The sequence below is a fragment of the Poecile atricapillus genome, chromosome 1 (assembly GCF_030490865.1).
Source record: "Poecile atricapillus isolate bPoeAtr1 chromosome 1, bPoeAtr1.hap1, whole genome shotgun sequence".
Classification (NCBI taxonomy): Eukaryota; Metazoa; Chordata; class Aves; order Passeriformes; family Paridae; genus Poecile; species Poecile atricapillus.
In genome coordinates, this window is record NC_081249.1 from 53,527,852 (window position 1) to 53,553,441 (window position 25,590).

Genomic DNA, 25,590 nt, shown 5'->3' on the forward strand with positions numbered 1-25,590 from the left:
TAAATTGGAAGCTTACTCATTGCAACAGCTAGGCTCCATAGCTACTATTTCTAAACCTGTGATTTGCCTCTTTCAAATATTTACTCTGAAATAAAAATGCAATTAAGAAAGAAATGGGGGAAAACAGTTGAAAAAAATTCTACAATGAGAAAACTTCTTTAGAGCAGGTTATATGTTCTGCTAAAGTAGAACCTTGGTCCTTTTGATGCTCAGGATTATTATCTTTTTTTTTTTTTCAATAAATATTGCATTGAAAACACATAGCCTTATGATATTCTTCAGAAGTCTGTGATAAAGATGTCCCTTTCTTATATGAACTTGGGCAACAGCATGCCTGTGCTTTGTGAAGTACAAAGACTTCATAGGTAGTGGGACTTTGAAAGAACTCTGCATGCCACAGGCATAGTCTTTTCCCAAGTGTGATTTGAGAGAAGAGCCAGTTTGTACTCAGCTGCATGAAGCTAAAACTGGCAATGGAGAGTCTTCATCCATGGAAATTCCCCAAACTTGACTAGACTAGACAAAGCCCTGAGCAAGCCTGTCTTGCTCTGAAGTTAGTTTCTGATTTAAGTGGTTAGGCTAGATGATTCCTCCAGTTCTCTTCCAATGTAAATTATTTTACAATCATAAAATGCATTTTCATTTTGTATTTTCAAATTTGGCATAATGGCCGGGCTCAGAGTGCATCTTCCTGATGTGATAGCATCTCCTTCCCACAATAATGGCCATAGCTAAATATTGTGTTGTAGCTCTGATAGCTCAGATGTCTAAAAGCTGTTGAAATTAAATACAGAGGCTTCCCATGGGCATCCCAGAACCTTTTGCTCTGTAGCCTCTTAATCAGAGATTTATTTTCTTATTCCCTTCTAAATTTTCATCTTGGAATCCTCCTGAAATCCAAATGTTGTCAGTTTGACTGAAGTTTAGCTTCAGCTAATTACATGTGTTTGCAGTATTCAGTGTATGCCTAGCAAGCCTTGCTCTTGAACTTAAAAGAAATTAAACAACCAACCCCACAAGAAATTGTATGCTCTTGGTTGTTACTTATTTGAAATAAAAGTTTTGGGCAGATAAATACTTTTAGAGAAAGGTTTTCCAAACCTGCTATCACAAATAAAATGCCAGTTACAGGTGTATTAGCTTCTATTTCTACAGCAACAATAAGAAGAAATTAGTCTGTCTCACTTTTGCTTTTTATATCTTGTTTTTCTGTCAGAGTTGTGAGTTGTTAGTAGAGGAGCTAGCTGGAGGAGACAAAATATATGCAGAGAAAGGGCTTTAGCAGGTATGAAATGCTTCTTACTGAGTACTGACAGAGCCCGACCCTCCACTTTCTACAGTGTGTCACCACCTGTATTCCACCATCTTTCCTTAGCCATAAAAAGAGGCCTTGCCAGTCCCCTAAATGAGGAACCAAACGTGACAGCTCAGCTGATGGTGTTGACATTGGCAGCAGGCTTGATGGACAGCACCAAACCTTGCCGTGGACTCTCTCCTGCTAATTAGCTGTTCGAAGGAACCCTGTGTGCCACAGGCACAGTCTTATTGGAAAAGGACATCTTTGCCATTCACCCTGACAGCTGTGATGCAGCTGTTCACAGTGTGAATTGAGCACAGAGAGGGAGGGCGGGAGGTGGAGAAGGAGGAGGAGGATTTAGAGCAAGTGGCAGCTCTGGTATCTTGCTGTGCAGAAGTCCAGAGCTATAATAAACAACTGGAATGGAGAAGAGAGAAGATGGGAATTGAAATTTCAAAAATGGGAACATGAAACAAGGCATGAAACAAGAGGAAGAGTGCAGGAAGGGAACAGAATGGCCCCATGAGGGCTTTGTGAGGCACCTGGAGCTGTATGTTCTTGAGATTAGTGCAGGCTGAGGGGTTTAACATACAAACCATCCTGATTTTCTATAGATTGTGTGCATGTCCAGTGACATTAATGGGGGATGTGCTCCAGCAAGTCCCACAGGTGCAAGTGTGGGGAGCAGCACTGCCCTGAATAACTTATTGGTGTACCATAGATCTGATGGCTTTGGAGACCAGCTGAGGGAAAGAGCTGAGAAAAAGTACTTGCTGTTTGTTCTGAGTGATTAAAGAAGTGGGGAATGAGAGAGTTTGAGAAAATCCTTCTGCTATTTTTCAAAGCAAACACCCTTGCTGGGGCAGGACCTCTTATGTGGTAAAATATATTCTTGTTAGAACTTTCTCATTTAAGATTGGAACATGTCCTGTATGGCACTTTGTAAGACATGTCTAACATGGTTAAATATTAACTATGCACTGCAGAAGATAAAGATGTGGTGCTGAGGATGTAGAAGATTCAGTTAAAATAGTGTCATTTTCAGTGGTGTACTTTTGTTAGTTCCCATTAACTTTTATTTTCAGTGGTTTATTTTTTAATGGACAGAGTGAGACTGTGGTCCTATTTTGGACCTTTTGTAATGCCAAACTATCAGTTTTAAACTTACCAAATGTTTTAGAATAACATTTTAGAGGGGCAATAGATTGCAAAATTATTTCCAAGGTTAAAATAGGTTTCCAATTTTTTAAAATGTTCATGTCATTTAGGAGGTAAAAAATCAGTTCAGAATAAATAAGTGAAATAAGAGTAACAGCAACATTCCCTTCCCCAGAACTCAGTCTAAACACTTGAGTTAATGCTAAGTACTACAGCATTAATTGGGATTTCCTCTGTGTTTTATAGAAGCAGAAAGATTAAGACAAATATTTTGCTTGCATTTTATCTGTCCCAGGCTAAGGGAAAGAATGATAGATTGCTTTGGAAAACTTCTTTGTAAAAAGCTTCTGGTATAATTTTACAACTGAATGGGTTAGTTTGTGATAGCATTGAGATTTGGGATGTTCCTGCAAATTGATTCTTTCTAAGTTTTTCTTTTTATTGCTGATTACTTATGGGTTTTATTACATGCAACTTCTCTTTTCTCCACTGACAGACAAAGTAGCTAACAGTATGCTGCAGTTGTTAGCCAAAAATGTCCCAAAGCAGATGTTTCTATTGTCATAGCAAAGAAACCACACATATGCTTACACACATCGCCAGTGTTTTCTTTTTTTTTTAATATCTTGTACCATGCTCTTATTACCTCTTATCTTGAACTGAAGAAAAAATAAATAATGTAAAATAAAAAAGGATGAAAAATAACAAAAAAACCACCCCAAAATAACAAAGATTATATTCATGATTTATATTAAAAAAAATCCAAAACACTTAGAAAAGATGAACTTAAACACTGGGGACTTACTCAATCAATCCTTGCTCTTCTTTATAATTGGACTGTCCCTGTAATTTTTGAGTGTACATAATATATCCTGTACTATATTTACAGAGGCTTGCAGTGCCTTTTGGTGACATTCTGTTTATTATCACTCGTGACTTGTGAGGTAATCCCAATTACTTAACTGAAAACTTCAGATATCCTTCATAAATATTTGATGGGCTTATGCAACCTGAGGTCTCAGATTTTATACAATTATCACGATGCAAATTATAATTATCACAAATGCAAATCAATTTATTGTGAATGTGATTTTGTTTTGTTAAAAAAAAAAAATTAAAAAGTGGTCTTACCTTTTTGTAATATCTTTTTCAAATTTTGAAGAATTCAACAAATCATTTAGAAACCAGTGGCTCTTCATATTTCTCCTAGCAATACATTTCAAAATTGTACACTATTAGTGGTATTTAAGTGCTTAGATTTTGACATCTGTTCTGTGTAACGATTATTCTGTTTAATAGTAAATCAGTTTAATAGTAAATCAGTTTCTTTTCATAAGTGTTTTATGTGTTTGTTTCACACCTTGAGATTTGGGAACTGCTTTTATGTATTTTTAACCTTTAATAGTAAGAAAGCTTTAAAGATTTGCATGTACTTATATTCATGTGTTCTTAATTGTGTAAATTTGTCATTGCACATAAAATTGGTAGTTTCATACAAGGGATTTTTTGTAACTTTGTATTACTATAGTAAATAGTCCACTAAAAGTAGACTAATTTTGCATCTAGCTATTTTTGCCATGGCTATATTTATATTTTCTTTTCAGCAGGAAAACAGTATGTTCTCTATAACCAAGTATTTTCAGTGTCTGATATAAGGCAATTTTGTGTGGTTTGTTCACGGATGGCTGCAGCTGAACCTTTGCATGCTATGAGATATTAATAACATAAAATACAACTTATTTTTGTTAATGACAAATTCAGGAGATAATGACATCTTTCACTTTTATTTAGATTATGCAGAAGCCAGGAAAATATTGGCAGATTCTTAAGAGAGAATATATCTTCATGTTTCTTGTCAACTGACAATGTTTTTGATAATGAATAAACCTGGAAATTTTAATTAAATTAAGACCCTTGTCCGGCTAGTCTTAAGGCTTAGGCAGAATTCTGCCCAGAAGATGGATACAACCTGCCAGTCATGAAAAGATGACTTAGAAAGCCCTTAAGGGTTAATATGTTTAATATTTCTGCTGTATGAGATTATGAACTCAGTAACAAAAAGAGGAGAGAGGTTGGGAATTTTGGTGAATTTTGAACCTTGTTATATTGTATAAAATGACAAATCAGTGAGGTGAAAGAAAAATGACAGTTTCTCTCATCCTGTTTTCACCAGCAATATCTGTTGTTTCTTTACTACAGTTGTGACGGAAGGATGGCAAAACACTCCTCTGGACACTGGCTATTAGATATATTTATGAAGAACAAGTATATCAGAAAAAAAATATTTTTTTTAAATTTAACATTTTTGTGATAGTAAGTTTTGTTTTATTCTAGGAACTTTTTATTAGAGATATTATGATAATCCACAAGCCTGTGATAACTTCAGTAGTCATAATCTCTCAGATTTCTTTTTTCTGAAATTAAAATAGTATCCCTGAGTGCTGCAGATACAATCTGTTTGATGGCATGTTTATGTGTTTGAGTTTCTACGAGATGAACAGGAAAGAGTTGTTCAGAGAAGCACAGCTTTTCACCTAATATGCCAGATACAGTCAGTATTCATTACAGAATCATATGTATATTCAGTTTATATAAATATATATATATATATGTATTAAGGGAGCAGTTAACAACTGCATTAAATTGTGAGTGTTTATATTCTAAATAACACTGTAAGTATTAGTAAGCCACAGGGGAATCTTTCTGTGGCTTTTTTTCAGGAAAAGAATTTTCATGTTTAGTTTCTCATTTATTTTCCCCTGTCTTCCTTGCACTCTTCCTTGCTCTAGTCTCTTTCTCATTCTTCTGCCCTATTCCTGTCACACTTGTCGTGTGCAATACTGCACTCTCATATGCCTGCTCACTTCCTCTCACATTTTCTCAAGTGTGGTCTGTCTCTTTCACATGCTATCACTCAAAGTCTTATTCATTTATCCTTGCACACTCACTTTCTTGCTCTTGATTCCTCACTTACCCTTGTTTGCGTGATTTCTCTTATGCTCACTCCCTTTCTCATTTATGCTCTTGAATTCTTATTCTCTTTCTTGCTCCTGTGCACTGTGTGTCTCTGTCTCTTTCATTCTCTTGCTTCTCTCAAACTTATTGTATCTTATTTTTTATTTTTTATTTAGGGAAAATAAGAGGTTTCCATTAGCCAGAAAGTGGTTGGGTATTAGTGACCATTATGGTCTGGTTTCAGAAATGCCTCTGCCCAAATTAAGGTGCAAATCTCTGACAGTGACACAAGATAGGTTGATCACCGGGCACAATACTGCTTTATGAACATTCTTAATTGAATTCACGGGTGAGATTTTTTTTTCTTTGAAGTGTTCCCTCCCTCTTCCTTCCACCCTCTCCTTCCCTTCAATCAAGTCGTTGCTTGGAGGCAAAGAGAGTAAGGGGAGAAGGGAAAGAAGCTCATTTAGCAGCCACAGTAGACATAAGCATCATAAGTATCAATCAATCAACACACTCGCTCTCCCACTGAGACTCCCCTGTGACCTTGAGGAGTGTGACAAATGACTTAGAGGACAGAACAGACAGAAGGTTTGTGATAAACCAAAAAATTGTGTTCTTCTGGGTGATGAAGAAAAATAAAAATGAAGAGTGAGGGTAGATACATATTTGGTCTGAACAGGAGTCAATAAATTGTGTAACTATCTTTCACTGTACTGGCATTGGTTAGAGGAGTTTACTGTCACGGTAATCAAGACTTCTTCAATAAACCTCACTGCAGTGTTTACAGTGCTTCTTTTTGTGCAGTACTGCACTACTTTATGGCTCTGAGATCTCAGCTGTGGCTGGAGGTAGTAGCAGTTGATAACTAATTCCAGAGGCAACATATCTCGTCAAATTCATGTTGAGGGAAAATAATCAGCAGAGTGAATCACTTAACCTGGACAGACTTCACTCACTCTGAAATCTGCAGCACATTAACTCAGTCATGAGAAGATAATTTTTAATCATAAATGTTTGACACATCAATAAGTGCAGCAACTTATGGTCTGGTTGTAAGTACAATTTCAGCAGATTTTTAAAAACTATTTTAACAACATATATATGTATGTATGTATGTATTAGGGGAGCAGTTAACGGCTGCATTAAATTGTGGGTGCTTTTTTTCTGAATAACATAGTAAGTATTAGTAAGCCACAGGGGAATCTTTCTGTGGCTTTTTTTCAGGAAAATTATTTTCATTTATATATCTATATATCTATATATATACATACATATATCTATATATATATTAATAGAGAAATTGAAAGAAGCAATCTTTTTGTATTTATTATGTATCTGTGAATCTAATGCAGTATGGGAGAAGGTTACATTTTCTTGCACACATCAATACATGTCTAGCCATAGCAAAAAACATTGTTAGGAGAAAGATCTTTTGCCACATTAGTCATTCTTTTTGTCTCCTTCAGAATGCAAATTAGTGTTTTCTTTACTGTATTTTCTTTACGGCTTCCTCCTATTCAATTTCTCTCTAGTTCCTTTGACGCTTATCAATATGACTCCATGTATTTGCTCAGTGCTAGGCACTTAGTAATTGTAATAGCTGTTATGTGTTTCAGCCAGTCAGACCACTGATACTCTTGGTACTAAGATTCCTCTACTTTCCAGCTCGGTAAAAAAAAAAAAAAATGAAACCCCAAACAAACAACTAGTCACCTTTCTGATGAAATATAGACTGTTGAATATACATCAGAGGTTAGTAATGCTTGTTCTCCATAATTGCCATTACATTCAAACAAATACAGTCCATAAACCTGATTTTCTAATCTCATTGCCAGAGTTTAGAAAACTGTTTCCCTTCCAATTCCTTTGTTTGTTCTGGGCAGAAGAGATCTATTACAAAAAAATTTGAAGACTACATTTTTTTCTAATGACAGACTGCACTTTGCAATGCAGGAAAAGGTATTTTTGGTTCATTAGACTCAGTAGCAGTGCTAGTAAATCAAAGGCTAAATGAAAGGAAATGGCATGTGTTTGGGGAAGCAGGCAGTTAAGTGTCATCATCCTTCTAATGATGTTGAAGCTGTTCAGATTGACTGGTAAAATGCCCAGATCTCCCTTGTAGCAGCTATAGAATCACACAGAATTCTATAATCCAGTATATGTCTGATGTTTTAGTGTATCAGACTTTTGAGTTAAAAAACCAGAAAAGAACATTACCTTGTGGAGAGTTTACATAATTTACAGAAATATAGTCCACTTTAAAAACAAGTAAGTGACAAGCTCTGTAAGGTCCTAGAAAATGGCAGGAGAAAGTAGTCTGTTGCTGTTTCAAAAGACTTGTGTTAAGTTTACCAACAAGGTAATTTACTATCAGAAGGCAGCAAATATTTATCAATAAATTAATCAGAAAATTAATTGTTCCTGGGGATTTTCATGAGGTTAGTAACCCAGTCCTGTAGAACTTCACGTTGCTGAAGGTAATTCTGTTTTGAAAGCATTAAGTTTTTCCTCACTCACCAGATTTAGCTGAGCTTTTCGTTCAAGTAAGGCCAAATTGGTACTGTGGAACTTTGCAGCCCACTCATACCCCATTTGCTCTAATGAGTGCCTTCAGAACAGGTCTGACGATGGTAAATGACAGAAAAGTGGGATTATAGGTTGGTCTGAGGAAAAAGATGTAAAAAAGAAAGGTTTAGGTCTTAAGCCATTAAGTATGAATTGTATTTCTAGATGCTATGTTCTATTAATATGAGTAACTATGCTCAAGTGTAGAATAGAAGACTGTAATTTTCTATCCAGTAAATGTTTCATATGCAAGATATGATACTTTGCCTGACATTACCAGAAAGCCAATAAATGGTTTTCAAGAACTTCAGTTTTTCTAAGGAAGAGTTCTGGGGGCTTATGTTTGTTTGTTTTCTTAAACATTGGGAGTCTGACTATCATATTGACATTTTGTCCACTTGGAATTAATTTATTTTAGTTGGATCAAGTCTGTATCTACAAAAAGTAGTTAAAAATAACCAAAACCAACAAACCGACAAAAACTTTTGAAAGTATCTTCAAGGACAGGGAAACATGAGTATCTGGGTATTTTTATTAGTTTGGGAACACAAGACATGTAGCTTTTTGTCTCAAAGAGATAAGGAAAATAGAACAGAAACTTGAACCCAGGTCATTAAAGCCCTAAGATAACACTTTAATCACTGTACCTATCCATCATTTGGAAGGAGATTATTAATGCAACTATTTTCATCTGCTTTTAAAAGTCTGTTTTTTTTATAAAATAGCAATAGACCTCAGTGGAGAGTTCTGTAGCTCCTGCCTGGATTAAATACAAATTAAACAGTAGGTTCTTTGTGTTATCAATACAAAAAGCTTTCAGGCTGAATTCAGTTTTGGTTTATCCTGAAGAAGAAAGATTAGCACATTTGATAATAGAATATATATCCCTGTATAAATGTTCTCATTATACGGTGGAAGTATGGATACTTTCAGCTCATTCAGTTTAATGCTGAAGGTATGAAATACTATAGGCCAAATATTGAGACACCAGTATAGTCAGTCTAAAGAAAATATGTGGTTTTGTAGGGTGAACACAAGGTGAATTTGGCTATAAAACTAACAGTAACTCTGGAAAGTGTTAAGTATGCTTTTAATGTAACAACAAACACAGTTTTATTGGGGAAGGGAATAAAATAAAAGTTTTGAAAGGAGACCATGATAAAACTAGAGCTTAACAGTTTGCATAGATAAACTTTGCTGTAACAAGATTTAGTTCATAAGAATATTATGAAAGATTGTGATGTAATATTTGGGAGAATGTGGTATTTCAGGTATATCTAAAGTGTGCCAATTATGCTTGTCCATAGGTTGATAACTGTGGAGAACTTGCCATATAGCAGACATAAACCCAAAGCAAACAAAAACATCCTTGTTCAATCATATCAGAAATCTTATCTTGATATTTTTATTTTTTTTCTCCAGTGGAAAGGTCCAGAGACAATGAATCTTGGTTGATTCTTCATAATCTTTAAATGATTATTAAGCTAGAATCACTATGGCTTGGTAAATGTAAATGGGTAAATAAGGACAATTGAGGAAGAAGCAGACAATATATTACCTATTCAATGTTGACATTGACTCTAAAGAGAATTTCTTAAAATAGGTACTTAAAATAGAAGTTATGTGACCATAGCTGGGTTTAAAGGAAGGTTGTACCGGAGACATTGCCAATAAATTCAAATTTCAGTTATTGGTAATCTTTTTAGTAGCAAATATTAAACCATTACTTTTTAAACAAAACAAAAAAGGAGAACCCCGTAAAGGTTTGTGATCTGTATATCCTTGAGTCTACTCTTTAAGGAACAAAAGAAAAAGAAAGGCTCTCAAGCTGTAATGAAATGAATTTTATTTTGCAGGCACTGGGCCCATGCCATTTCATTTCATTACCAGGATACGCTGAGCGGGCTGGAATCAGCAAGAACTACAGGCAATGCAAGCTGATGATAAGCATTTCATCATAGCCCTAAACATATTAAATTTTTAGCAATAAATTTTATCAACACCATCTTCATGGCTGGATAACATTTCCCCCCCTTCTATCTTTACCCCACTCTCCCCTCACCCCATTCGCTTTGCTCTGCAAATACAGCTTGTACTTGACTGTTCTGAAAAGAAATTTTTAAGAAATCAATAACTAAAAAATCATTTACAATTTAGCTAGTCCAGTAATTATCCTTCAGGCTACTGCCTCTACTTACTGAAAATGGGAAAATAAAGTTACAGTGTGAACAAGGGTAAGAATAGACAAACCTCATTAGGTTTTGTAACTGTCCTTAGATTTTCTCCTTAAACTAAAATATATCCCAGGGGATAATATATTCAGTTGATGACTTCATTCCCAGATGTTTTGTCTTTATAGAATACTGGTATAGAAAAAATAAGTATAATTCTAAAATAAAAGGTTGTAGATTTGGTATTTCTAATAGTGTAGTCAATAAAATGTCACCAATTTCCAATGGCTGCAAGGGTAAAGTGGCCAAAACCCAGAAGTTCCGGAGGATCAGGACTGGGAGAAAACTTAATCTGCTGAACTACCCAGATGATATCCCAGTAATCAATGACAGACGAAATGGGAACTTATAACTGTGAAACAGAGGGAGTAGGTGATGATTTTGGTTTAGTCTAGACCTGAGAAAGGTCTGTTCTTTCTGAGCATTACTCATGGTAACTGTGTAACAACTTTAATGATAGGAAGGTGCACTCTCAAATCATGAAAAACCTGGGGTTGGTTAGGGACTAATTAGTTGGGAAAGCAACTCTAGAGAAGCTGACAGTAATCCTAATTGTATTAATAATGAATTCTGTTCTTACGTAGTACTATAGTGTGGCTCATCACTGAAAATGTTGTTTTAAGCGAATACATTGTTTAGGCTTTGCCTGATATTTAATACTGGCTGAGTGGTCTGCTGGGGAAGAATAACACACTCACAGACATGTTGAGTGGTAAAGCCAGCATTCCTAATATCAGGATATAACTTAGGAAAACCTGAAAACTCAATACAGTGTTCCTTCACTAACCTGTATAAACTCGTTTTGAAGCTTGTAGTGCAATAATCTAGAGGACTAAAAAAGAAGTTCGTACTGAAATTTATACAAGCAATCACTGGTCATATAGCCATACATGGAGAATGCTTCATGATCCTAAAGAAATTTTTAACAACTGTGTACAGCTTCTCCTTTTTATCTTTCTCATGCTTCATACAGAAATCTATCCTACTCCTCTGTTTTGTATTTCTGGTTCCTAGTCTTAATGTAAAAAGAAAACCTGTTTGCATGTGAGGGAGTAGCACTGGTAGCAGTGGAAATTAGAATCAGAAAATTAGTAGGCATACCTCCATCTTGTTTAAAAATACACCCCGGGGTTTGAGAAAAACTAATTGTTACATTAGATTTGGAAACATGGGTAGGACAGGCTTTATCTGATAGATACCTGTACCCTATTAATGTAATTGTTGCTTGCAGTCAAAACAAAACAAAAAAAACCTAAAAAATAAACTAAAAAAAAAAGTTAAATGACAAACTACTGGAAAAAATTCTCTGTCAATACTTACATAGAATATTAACATTTTTATGTATGAAAATTTATTTTTTATTTTTCTTTTGTTTTTGTTATTTAATATAGTATTTTGACTAGATTTCATTGGTACAGCTCATCCTGTAGAAATTTCAAAGCCTGATGAAGGTGACATTTCTACAGGTTGCTTTGGAAAGACTTCAGGAAATAGCATCTGCCATTGCAATTCTTGGTAGAGGGTGAATTATTCCTGAAAGAAAACAGGGAGCCTAGGTATCTTCTTGTATGGTTTTCATCAATGTGGTGTCTGAGCATTTTGTACAAGTAAAAATAACAATAAAGGTTTTTCTTCTTCTTCCTTTCCTGCTGGGAAAAATACAGCAATGGCTCTATGGGACATCTGGCACAACACATAATAAATTGTTAGAGAAGTGTCTATGCACTGAATTTATCAGACACTGGCTTGGTCTCCATGTGACTGCATCATATTTGTCCCTATGCAAGAAGTTTAGCACATAAAAGGCTACTGTAAGTAGGGAAGGAATCATCTGTTCTCTGTGTTATGTCCATGGCCCATTCAGCTAGGAGTATTTAGCTTAAATTGCAGAATTGAAAATTCAGATTAAAAGTTTTTTCCTGTAAGGCACCATCATCTGAAAATAGATTACCTGGAGAGACAAAAACTTGTCATGACTAGAGCTATATTAAGGGAAGAGTCAATAAATATCAGTTTTATAAACTGATATGAACTGATTATTAACTGAGATTATTAACTGATGGCAGAGTTTTTCTCATGTTGTGGAGTATGAAACAAGGGGATGACATCCTGCAATTCATTCTAACCTTTTAATTTTTGAACTCAAGGGAAGATCTAACAGTGCTTCTTTCAGTAGATATTCACCTAGAAATTCACTATGTGACTACTTCTACGAGTGTGGATCTCACAGGCTTCTAAATTTTCTCCCAACTTAATTTTTTTCCCTTCCTGCTAGTCTGCCTTCCTTACAATCCACACATTGAAGAGCAGCAACAATCAGGTTGCTCAGAAATAGTATCCCTCAGTGTACTAGATCACTAACACATTTAAGCTTCATGGCCAAACCACCTCAAAAGAAGAGGCAGCAAAATTTAAGACTAGTCCTTTCATAAAAATATTTTGGATCTTCTTTTCACCCATGGCATATTAATAAATACTAGAACTGTGTCTTTTTCTACTCCTCCTTGGATCAACAAAGAACAAAGAACAAGTCCTTCCAGTAGAACCTAATACAAGAAAACTACGAAAAATTTGGTGGAAGTTTGAGTCAAATAGAAGGTGACTAAATTTAGAGTAGAAAGGTGAAGATATGTATTTCTATAGCCATATCAAAGAATTAATTTGTTAATCTCTTTCAGATAAGATCTTTATTTCATATGTCCTTTGATTCTACTGAAATTCTTTTCAATTAAGATATGGATGAAGATGGATGAAGACTCATGTGCTCACCAACTTGTATTGAACATTTGACATATGTAAAGCTACTCCTAGAAATATAAAATGCAACATTTAACAAATGATTTTTTATTTTATTTTATCTATATTTATATATATATTGATTATAAAATTCTTAAGAAATGAAAGTAATTATTTGGTTCAAGAATATTAAGAAAATCAAGAGAATAATCTAGACAGGAAAATAATTTCACATGCTAAGTCATGAAAGCCCTAAATTTTCCTTATGCTAACATCATCTTTATTCAACCTCTTCCTAAACCCTCTTATTCTCATTGTTTAGGTTTTTTTTGTTGTTTTCTTAATATACAGGCCTAGCATTCATTTCTCCTTTCTGTTATTTCTGTAATTTTCACAAGGGCAAATTAAATCTGTTGCGTGACAGCATTACGTGACAGTTCAGTAGTTCCACAATTCCTACAAATATTCTAAGTCTATTGCTGTCATAAGTGATGCTCCTCTGTGTGACTTTCAGAGAGCAAAAGCTTTTTATAGGCAGCTGTGCTAGTTGTCCCATTCTCAGTTCTTCAAGTGAACATAGTGGCAGAATTCTGTTCTGGTATGACAAAACTCCCTGAGAAATCATCTCACCCCCATCATGGATTGTACACCTCCTGATGCTGTGCAATACAAAGTGTCTTTTCAATTTCCACATGCCTCTGCTGTGCCTTTAGTCTCAGAACTTGTTTGTTTTCATTTGGACTGAATGGTCTTCAAACCAAGGCATCTAACTTTATTGACAATGGCATATAATCTCCTGATTGAATTATGTTCCCTTCTGTTTTCTTACCAACATCTTTTGTTCTGTATTACTGACATTGTCATTTTAATAAGTATGCTTTTTAAATAAACTAGATTTAGATTTTCTTAAGACAATTTTGGTAGCCCCTGTTTGTATTGCTTTGTAGCAATGTGATTTCCCATATGTTGTTTTAAAATATTTAAAGCTACCTGGCAAATGTAATTGCTCATTTGTCCTTATGCTCATTCTTACTCTCACCAGTGTCATTTGAGGACTCATAAGAAGGTAATTCTTCATGAAACAGTTCAGCGCTAGACAAATGAAGCTATTTTACCACTCTCCAAATGCTGTTTCTGTCCACTTCCAATCAAAGCACTGAGTGGTGTAAAAGAATTATGAAATTATGGGGAAAAAATACGAGGGATGGCAGCAAACCAAATCATAATCTTGCAGACTGTCATCCACCCATACTTTTTCTGAAAATCTGGAAAATATTGTTCTCTCTCTCACTGCAAAACTAATTTATAGATTAAGAGAACCTCTTTTTCTTCCCAAGTCCTAAAACAGTTGTTAGTCTTCAATAATTTATTTATAATTGTATTCCCCTTCTTCACGCACTTGCCTTCAATATCGCCCTACCAAAAAACCCTGCGGGGATGCAAATTATGGTATATGGCTGCAAGCCTCTTGTCAGTACTCAGTTACCATCTACCCTTATGGATCCAAGTTCTGGAGTTTCTAATAGAGCACCGCAGTATAGTGACAGTATTGTTAGATGTTGAGAAATGCTGTAGAGACACAACAAGCTTTTTTCTTAGATGTGAAACATGACTTAGTGTGGTTTTCATTCATCTGTCATACAGCAGTGACTGAAAATCAGTTACCTATTCTTATTCTTTCTGAATAATCACCATTTTATAAAGCGCAGAGATAATAAAAATATGTAAATGTAATAATAATAGTTATGTGGTAATACAAATAATTGAGTCTTGAAATTACCTGCCACAATCTCCTGAAGTTTTCATCATCCCTAGTGATGCTGTCTCAATGATACTAAGCAAATGGGAATAGTGATTTGCAGCTACCACGCTCCTAACATCTGCAACTTTCCTTATTTGCCATGAAATGCACCTGTCATCAAGTCCTAAACTTCAGACACCTTCTACAGGGCTATTATTTGCAGTCTGCATGCAGTTGTTTCTTAAAATGTTGTGTTTCTCTTTATCATGTCTCATAAATTTTCTGTTGCTGCAGTCCTCAATTTTATCCAGTTTTTTCTAGATTGAATCTCTTCAACTTGTGAGGTCAAGCACTCCCCCAATATTGTTGCTGTCTTCAAACTTGTTGAGGGTGCAGTCTGTGTCGTCATCCAGTGTGTAAATTAGGTTACTAAACAATTTAGAACCACAAATCAACCAATGGGACAATTTGCTTGTTACCAGCTGTTAGCCAGGTGCCCAGCTTTGGTTTCATGTCAGTACAACCAACCTTCAACCTACCTAGGAATCCTTTTTTTTTCCTAGCTTTTGTCTCCTCACCTTCCATATGAAGAAAGTGTTTGATTTAATACCTACAGTCTTTCTAAAGCCAAGATGTGTTCCATCCACTGTCTTTTGGAGACAGACATTTCACAGAGGTGTCAGGTTGGTCCTATCAGCTGGTCAAGCATGACTTTGTATATATATATATGTATATATAGGTAAATCCATGTTGTATATTCCTGATAATTTTTTTATTGTGTTCTCTGTCATGTTGCAGATTCCTAATCTGAGGGTCATAGCATTATTCTCTGTGTCTCTTTTTCTTGTTTTTATAAAGATGAATGTAATGATAGCATTTTCACATCCATAAGGGATCTCATCTAATTGCCACACAAGTTATACAGTGGACTAGTCACACCAGCCAGTCTTACAGCCCTCTCAGGAGAACCCTGTCAAGTAGTATGGATCTGGATACATCCAACTTGTGAATATTGTCCATAAGATTTTGTAAGCTTTTCTTTTGGTGTGAATGAGAAATAATTTGTCTGTTAATTATGTTGGATATTCTCTTTTGTTTGAATTTTATAAAATTTATTTTTATTGTATTCTATATTTCATTTTATTTTATTTTTTATATTGAGGTAAATTGATCCTAGCAATTAATATTCATGCTAAAAATGTTGCCTTGAAAGACATTTGTGGTGGATGTTCTGGATTCAAGAAATTTGCTCTACAACACAACTTTGCATGTATAGATAATATAATTCATGTGATTTTTTCATGTGTAGGTTGTCTTCTATTACTCTACTTTTCTTTTGTGTTTCTTCCCTGCTCCCCACCATGGTTGTCTGTTGTCACCCTGCATGTAACATTAACACTTCAGTCTACGCTCAGACCTGGTGATTCTGCAGTAACCTGAACACTGTTAATTGATCAAATGTCCTGGAATATTAATTCTTTGTCCTCAAATCATAGATATTTCCCGAAACTCCCTATTTATACTCTCCTATTTTTTTTTTCCCTTATCATTTTTAGAGTCAGTCAAATGACAGGCAGTCACTGGTTAGTTTGAAGTAGTCTGCAGTGTATTCTTCTCCTACTCAATTACAATTAATAATTTGCTAGGACAACTATGCTACAAAATACAGATTTTGCTCACAGATATGCAAGGATCTGTATATTTTAAAATACATCTCTGATTTTAGCATTTCTTAGAAAAATCTGATTAAAAACATTTTCACATCTGAACTTCGAACTCTTTCAATAATATTGCCCAAATACAATTGATAGTTTCTGGTGTGGTGCCTCTTTTTGATGGCTTTGAAGAGCTCATGATGAGGAATTTTATAAACTCAAACCTCCTTTTCCTGCCTTTCACATTTCTGCTTAAATACAGACATCTTCACCTGCAGTTTAAAGGAGAAAAAATGGAATTTTACCATCAGGACTTGTACCATCTTATCTGTTGTAAGTGTTTGCTTCTCTTTAACTGACAAGATAGACAGACTGAAGGGCTTCTCCAGTTGTAAATGGCCGACAGGATAGGTATGGCCAGAAAAATGTCACCTTAGAAATTTAATTAAATGGTCACTAACATTAATATCTTCTTAAATTCCTTCTGTCAGTTGTTATAATGCAATAATCCAGTGTGCACAGACAAAACTCAAGGTGCTGATTTTGGAGTAGATGTTGCTCACTCTGGGTTAGTATTCTAACTGTTAGCAAAATAGAATTGATTGATTTGCAAGGTAAGGCAGTAAGAGTACACTTGCCTGGCATAGGTGCAATAAGCAGTAAGATGTCTGAAGAGACAGAACATAATACGAAGAGAAAAAAAAATGAAAACAAACTGGGACAGGAAGGGAATTGTTATACTGGAATCATAGTGAATGTTAAAACACAAAAATAGTAAAAGAAATGTGGTGCATAATACTATAAGTAACAGATCACCTTGAAAATCTCATGGTTTCATCCTTTCTTGACCACCACTCCTACACCCTATGTCCTTTATAGGAACCCTTGACAGTCATGCCAAAACTTTCTTTCTGGCCAACTCTTGGATATTTTCAGTGCATTTCAGCATTGCTGGCACCTTTCCTAAAAGTGAAAACAGTAGCATTTTTATAACAAGACAAAAATAAAAGAGGAAAAAATGTCCTATTCACCCATTTCTCTGTGTGAAGGCTTCTCATTTGTGGTTTTAATGCAATTAATCAAAGACCAAATGCATTTGTATTCACTGAACAGTTCAGGAATACTTCATATTTTCTCAGTGTAGCAGTGTGAAATGGTGCAGGATGCCAATGGTAATAGTTCTGGGAAAGATATTCATGCTAGGACAATTCTTATGGGTTTTGTTTTAGATGATGGATTGCACATTCTCAGTCATTTGCAAGCTAAAGGCTTTACATGTGCTGTCTACATTATCAAATTTCTCACTCAGTTTGAAAGCCACAGCATTTTAATTGAAAGGAATGCTAGCCCCTTCAGCCCCATCAATATGTAAGGGTTGCTAGACTCTGAGAAATAAATGGACAAATCCCATACAAATGTTTTTACCTCAGCAACCAATGGGGCTGAAAGGTGAGTTGGCACATATTCAAGTGCAAAATATCAAACAGTGAACCCTATGCTACTACAAACTCTTTTAAAATTCACTGACTTGGAAGAGATTGAATATCTGAGGGCTTAGCAATGTCTATCAATGGTGTTAGTCTCCCTAGAACTGCCGTAGAAAAGGCTTTCTCCTTTGAGACTAGCTTCAGTGTACAACAGAGATTACTGGACCTGTTTCAGTAAGAGAGGGGATCAGAGCAAGGGAATTGGACATTTGTACAGCAGAAGCTCTCAGATCAGATTGGTGCTGCTCATCAAATAGTGGCATTTAGTTTAGCTCAGATCTCACACAGTAAAACAAAGCTGAGTAAGAAGTGAATGCTTTAGTACCTTGCCATTGTGAAATGTCTTAAGATAAGCAGTATATTGCATTTTAAAGCAAAATAGGTACTCTATTTATATACTGACTTTATCAGTGATTGAAAATATTGCCTTTTCCAGTGGTTGGAAAGCTACTTATAGAAGAGTGACATATACATAGTTTACAAATGTCTTGGCACAACTGCTGATGTATGGATTTTGTAGGTAATGAATTTAACTTTACAGGCTGCTGCTGATGTTCTGGCTCCCCTCTTCAAATTGCTGTTCTGAGGACCTACATTTTATAAGTTATTTGCACATATGCTTTTAGAAAAGTCAAATGCTTATCTTAGTCAAGATCTGTGCAGACTTCTGAAATGTGGAAACATTCTTTAAATGGTTTATTTTCCAAATACATTTATTATTGAGTACTGTGATAGATACACTTAGATTGGCCAGGAAACTCAAATTGGCAAATCTAAATCACTACACAAATAGATTAACATTTCTAGGGTATATTTAAAGTTTGTACTTAAGGCATTTATGAGAATATTTTAATAACTATATGTATATGACATGAATTAGGGAAAATAACTAACAATGAGATTGAAATATATCTGGAAAAGAAATAGTTTTTGGATATTTCACTAACTAATCAATAGTATTGTACAATTTGAATTTAAATTTAAAAAAATAATAGAAAGGTCTAAGAAATTTTGACTGCTGTTTCCCGGTGCAACCTGAAATTTTATAAAATTTATAAAAATTAATTTGCTCCTAAAGTTCAGTTCTGAGACTGATTGGTTGCAAATTGATCTTTCTGGAAAGAAAGACCACATTATGTCTCCAAGTCCAGACACTAATTTGAAGAAGTGGTTACTTTATACGATTACTTTATAAAATTCAGTAAATATTCAATGCAAACAGTTTACATCTGTACTGCTTCAGTAAAGTGCATTTTACAGGTGTACATTTCCAATAATCGTCAGGGGTGGACCACTGATATTAAAGTCATTACATTTTACCCCTGAAGGCCCTTTGCTAAGTTTTTGTTTTTCCTTTTCCTGTTTTAAATTAAATTTATTTCTTAATAAATTTAAATTAAATTTATTTCTTCACAGAGACATATTTTCACTGTACTTTTTGTAATTTCTCTTATATTAATGTGAAAACAGAAGCCATCTGGTAGATCCAAAGAACAAGCAGTTGTAGTTTACTATGAGCACTTTGTTTTTGGGTTGTTTTCCCTCTTTACAGGCGATATAGGTACCTTTTATAGGCTCTATTGTGGTAGATGTCTGATGAATCTTTTCTTTAATGGCTCTCAAGGGAACCATAAAGTGACTGCTTTCACAGATGCTTCTGACCAAATCCTCTGGTTCTGTGGCTACTTGGTCTTTTAAAAAAACTTGTTTTCCTAAGTTTTGAAAAGTCAAGATCCTTCTCAGTATGCCCCTTGTGGAATGATAGTCTAGCTTCCAATACCATAAATCATCAGATCATTGTTCCAGATAGTGAAAAAGTACTGGTGTTAGCTGACTGTATAATAAAGCTAGTTCTAATGGGAATTCGTGTTCATCTCATGCTTTTCCAGTTCAGGAGAAGAATATGGAATGAGATCCTGTCATATAAAATTCTAGCTTTCTCTTTGATCTATCAGCACCAGTTTTGACCACACTGCTGCCAAAAAGGCAAATCCTGCTCTTTTCCCTGCCTCCAGATGTCTGTTCTTGCCACCTCTCTTGTGTCAGGTCTAGTGATTGTTCTGTTCTTCTGGGAAAACTAATAATTTGGGGAGGCAGGTCTAGCTTTTAGTCAGTTCAAGGAACTGACATGACTGGTGAGCTACGTGATTTAAGTACTGACATAGGATGTGCCCAGCAGAAGAGCAGAAAGTGAGGACTGCAAAGTGTGAGATTTTGTAAACTCTGATAAAAGTTTATAGATATAAAAAAAGTTACCATAAAAAGGTTTGATTGGAATTTGTGAACATTTATTAAACTCTGGAATTTAACAAATGGCAGCTGCCTAATTCTGTGGGTATAAGCCCTTGTATCTTGCTCTGTTACTTGCACTTTCAGTTTTATTGATATCTCAAGATTTCTATCAGAACAAGTGAATTAGATAGTCAAGCTTGTTTTTCTTTATATGTATATGTTTATATACAGAGGCAATTCTTGATTAATTTGTATATAGGATTTAGAAAAGGAAAACTAAGACTTTGCTTTAGCTCTCAGTGTGCTGAAGCTCAATTTTTTTTCTGGTGAAGCCAACAGAAGGAAGAATGCAAATTCTTTCTACTACTCTTGATGCCTTCGGGTGGTACAGTTTGTTTTCAGAGAAGCCTCGTTGTCATGGGAGACACAGTGGGAAATGTAGTGTTTTCAGCTAAAGACATTCTGTAGCATCTTCTGTTGAACTATGTAACAGTGAGAATATCACTCTATGGACAGAATACTAAATAAATACATTGCTGCTGTTTGTATCAACTGGACTTCTTAATCTCATGGGGTTTTTTTGTTTGTTTGGGGTTTTTTTAGTTTTGGGTTTGTTTTGTTTTGTGGGGTTTTTTTTCTGTTATTGGATACTTAAAGTGTAGTAATACCGATTAGTCCAAAATATGTGTGATTTGAGTCACTAGGTACTAGTCTTTATTGAAAAGAGAATTAGAAAACAACAAATTAAAACCTCTCTAAAGCCTCACTGTTACTTCTATAGGACAGTTCAGCTTTAGCTAATTTATTTTTACTGATTTGATCACTTTTATTTGTTGTTTAAAGCATTACCCTACATAAATATGAAATAATGAGAATTGTTGTGGATTTCTAAATAGCTGTCAGGCTGATTTTCAAATCATCAGAAGCTGGGAGAAAGCTTGAGGGATGCTTGCTTATCTCTTAATTTTTCTAACACCAGCATGAGTTGTTTGTTGTAAATCTTGGTTTGGTATCTGTTTTCTGAACTAAAGGACTGCCTATTCTTTTTTATATTTTTTTCTCTCTAGAAGAATGGCCAGTCCTGTATAGGGTATGCACACAGAAAATTACACAATGTTGCTGTGCTGGCTTGAAAACTGTACTAGAAAATTTTGGAAGTGAGAAGGTTTTCCTCTTTAGTACTCCGTCTTCACAGAGGAATTTAAAGTCTCAGGCAATTAAATATTGAACTTCAGTTCAAATTTTCAAGTAGTTTGTTTTCTGCCATTGAGGCTTTTCTCCAATACTCAGTCAAATGTAGGCCTGTGTAGTGGTTAAGATAATGTGGCGGAATTTAGTTTTTTCCTCCTGCTTATCCAGATACAAATAAATAAGTAAGATATGTATATAAAAGAGAGGGAACATAGGATAAATTGCTGTGATATCCCATTCAAATAAAAGCTATGTAGAGAAAAAAAAGGATTTTTGTTAACACTTGGTGATTAGAACTTTTTTGGCAAGTAAAAACAATTTGTTAATGGATACATATAATAAATTGAAGAACTTTGTGGAATATTCCTGCAGTAAATGCTTTTTTAGTAAAACATACCAGACAAAACTTTTGACACAAAAAAGTTAATTTATACATTTCCCTCCCTGTATTTAACTTCATACATGGTTTTCAAAGTTTCTTTTAAGCTTCATAAAATTATTTTCTTTTGTCACTAAACTGCCCATTTGTACTTTGAGAGCCTTTAAAATTATTTTATTTTCCTAAATTCAGAATTTAAAATATTCTGTGTAATTAAATATTGGAATTGTATCATAGCACTAACTGCTGTCTACTTTTGCAAAATTGTATAGAAGTAATTATCATAGCAAAATGGATTCTAAAATCATTGATATGATAATATCTTCTTAGAATAATATTGAACTTTATGAAAATAATGTAAGGGCTGGATTTCAGAGTTCAAAACTTCAAATATGTTGCTATGTTATCAGCTGGTTATGAGAGGATCTGTATAAACATTGGGGAATACTACATTTGCAATAGGACACTGAATGTCAATGCAATATAAAACTTGTACAACTGGTGGTTTTTAGAGTTAATATAAGAGACTAATGAAGTGAATTATTTTTGACAACAGTTTTAGACTAATGAAGAGTCTCATCTTGGCTGCCTAAACTGAAACTGAGTTACTGAATTGTATCTTCCCGATTAGTCCTGGTTCTGTATGAGTGTTCTAGACAAAGCTAGGGAAAGGAAGATTTATACATTGTTTCTCTGTATTTTCATGTCAGCTCTGATAGAAATGAATGATGTAATAGATCTCTAATTTTCACATCCTAAGCAATCCTTAGATGATGGGGGTCTTGAAAGACTCTTTCCTCTTCTCTAAGTAGTATCTCACAACAGGAGTGACTTCATGATGATCCTTAATTAAAGAATAAAAACTGTTTCTTATTTTAGCATAATATTTCTACTTGTTAAACATCATCCACTTGAAATGTAAAAGTGTTAAGTGAAATCAAAACAGGAGAAGCAGCTGTAAAATTTTGATTCAGCCCTAGAAGTGAAACATGTGACTGATCCAACCATGAAATGGTAAATTCTCTTTGAGTGTCAAAGGAAGGATTCAGGCTGACTTAGGCATCTTTTACATTTTCTTGGTTTCCCAAGCAAGACAAAATTTAAAAGTCAGAAGAGGTCGATTTTGTTCCTCAAGATCATGGTTTCAGTGAAATGATTATAAAGGTATGGATAAGTGGAAACATCATAGAAGATATTTAATACAATCATGTAACAGAACTTTCCTTCAGATAAACTGTGAGTATACGTATGAAAGTAAATTTTCATCAATAGCTATAGTTATGATTGTGTATGCTTTCACAGAAAATCCCAGAAACCACAACAACTACCCAACATTCCCTTCAAAAAAACAAACTAGACAAACTAAAATCAAATCCACATTTGCATTGTAATTTTGCTTGCAGTAATCAAACTTTTAAAATTTGGACTGAAATATACATGAAAGATATTGACTATATACATAGAAACTTTTGAAGAATACTGAATTAAAAATACTTCCATTAATGAGTTAAGATACCATTTGGAAAAAAAAAAAAAAAAAGCAAGATTAGAGAAAAATCTGTTTTCCATCTCTGTATAATTTAACCTGACAAAACTGACTTTTCTCTAGGCTCATATGTATTATATCATATTGATAAGGATACCTGTTGGCATTCTAAATATCTTATTAAGGAAATAGTTCCATACAAAATGGAAAGAGAATCAAATCAGCCAACTGCCTGACAATATGGCAAATATCTTTGAACAATGATGATAAGAGCCTTGCTGAACTTTTTTCTGACAGCAAAATGATAGATACCTATGCTGGGCTCCATCTATAGGAAAAGTAGTGGCACTTCCAGAGGGTAGATCAATATAATAGAGATTGGAATGCTGAGTTACAGACTGTGTTTTTACCTTTGCCAGTTATGTAGCATTTGACTGTGGGGAGTTGGGTACCCTTAAATTATGGTGGGATATTCAGCAAAAATACATAAATTTCATTTTGGATTTAGGTTTGGTAGTTGTGGGTTTGTTTAGTGCTTTTTTTGGGGGTTTTTTTTTGGTTTAATTTGATTTGGTTTGTTTAGTTGTTTTTTGGGTTTTTGTTTGTTTGATTGTTTTATTAATTTTTTTTTGGATGATGTATGAGATTTTTTTTTTTTTTAATTGTTCCAGGAAGGTGTCTAGTCTAGGACACCATCCAAATTCTGGTGGGCTTCAGAGACTCTGGCTTAGACCTAAGATGTCTACTCTACATATCTGTTAATCTATTCTGTTTTATTTCCAACAGTCCCGGTTGAAATATTTTAAAATGAGTTTTTGTGCCTTTCAAAGGGTTTGTTCACTGCACTGCTAGACATCTTTTAAAAATGAAATTCATTTGGTGCTGTGCTACCTAAAACCTTAACCCAGCCAGTAGTAAATACAGACTATTGAACATATGCTTTCTTGGCTAGCAGTCAGACTTCTTTAACAGAGATCCTTTTATGCATACCCTTCCTTTTGAGCTAATGGAACAGTGACAACATGTTTTCTAAAGAAAACCTGTGTATGAGAAAATTGCTTAGACATGCATAATCTTTTTTCAAGAAGCTGTCAAGGATTTGTATTGATGCTTGATGGTATGTTATTAACATGCTTACAAAAATAATTTAAAGGCAGTAGGGCAGAGCTGTTTATACTATTTGTGGTAATATTACCATTACTAATTACATTATATTGTAATACTCACTGATATAAATCAACTGCTGGCAGTGAAAGGATTAGTGTGGGACGGTATAACAAGCCAAGATTTTAGACCTTTGAGTTCAGTTTGGCATTATCTGGTTGAAAAATGTTTTTCATCATCTTGTTTAATGTGAGTGAAACATTTTTGCTATGCAAATTACTGCAAAGACAGCATTATTTTATTGACTTCTGTTTTCAGTTTAGGCCTAGCTTTAGTAGAATTAAAGAGCTTGAAGATTATATGTTTTGTTTAAAATGGTAAGGCATGTTTATGAAGAAGCACAAAAGGGAAGGGGTCAGTTATTTTTTTCTCCATATTGAGGTAATGGATGACAGATAAGACAGTTTAGGGTATGAATCAGCCTTTAGCTCATTAATCAAGCAAATCTGTTAATTATATTATTATATATGTAATGGGTTAAAACTCGACAAAACCCCTTACTCCCCCTCTCCAGTACTAACATCAATGTAAGAACTGGGATAAAATCTGTGGTATTCAGAAAATTAAGATTTTTTATAGAAATAATGTATATGAAGAAATTAAATGTCTGTAAAAATATAGGTTCTTCATGTAAAACTTGACAAAGCTTATTTTTTGAGTTTGTGAGAGGGAAAATTACTAACAGGGGGATCAGTCAGTCTTATCCTAGACATTGTAATCAGCATAGCTTCTGAAGTTTCTTCCAAGTATTGCTTTGTTTCTTTGATGTCCTGGTGGTCTTCATTAGGACTACTTTATCACTATTCTTTATAGTGAGAAAAATAAACTGATCATGTTAATCTCCTGACTTCCTTCTGACTATTATCAGAAGTTTACATTTCTTTTGAATGGCAGCAGTAATTAACTGTATTCTTCCTCAGTGAGAGAGCTGCTGCTCCCTTGTTCATAAAAGAGAATTGATGTGCTACCTGTGCAAATCTTTACCAGGAAATCTCAATGTATGTGTTGATACCCAGCAAGGATTTGAGCTTGTTGACTTCATAGGATTGGAATCAAAGCATTACATTGCGGGGAAAAAAATGAGTATATTGAATCATAGTGCCAATTTCAAAGTTGAATTACATCCACTTTTGGGATTTTGGTAGAATGCAGCTTTTCTTGACTAAGAGTCTTTCCACCATACTAGAGTACTTTACTGAGATGTAAAGGATTGTCCTTTGCATCAGAATACACTGCCTCTGAGAGAAAATGAGGAAGAGCAATTTCTGCTTTTGTATTAAATCTTTTCTGGTTAGTTGTTTTTTTCTGTT

General features: G+C 34.5%; 1 protein-coding gene across 5 annotated transcripts in view; it reads left to right on the forward strand.

Moving 5' to 3' along the window:
* Positions 1 to 25,590, forward strand: part of PCDH9 (protocadherin 9) — a 664,361-nt gene that overhangs the window by 261,798 nt on the left and 376,973 nt on the right. For 2 of the 5 annotated variants that reach the window (XM_058846551.1, XM_058846579.1), the window contains exon 4: positions 2,978 to 3,006. The exons of 2 other annotated variants lie outside the window; for them this stretch is intronic. In XM_058846551.1, the coding sequence (XP_058702534.1) occupies positions 2,978 to 3,006 (29 nt within the window). The remainder of the gene's footprint in view (positions 1 to 2,977; positions 3,007 to 25,590) is intronic. One more of the 5 variants, XM_058846569.1, reaches the window with a different exon arrangement.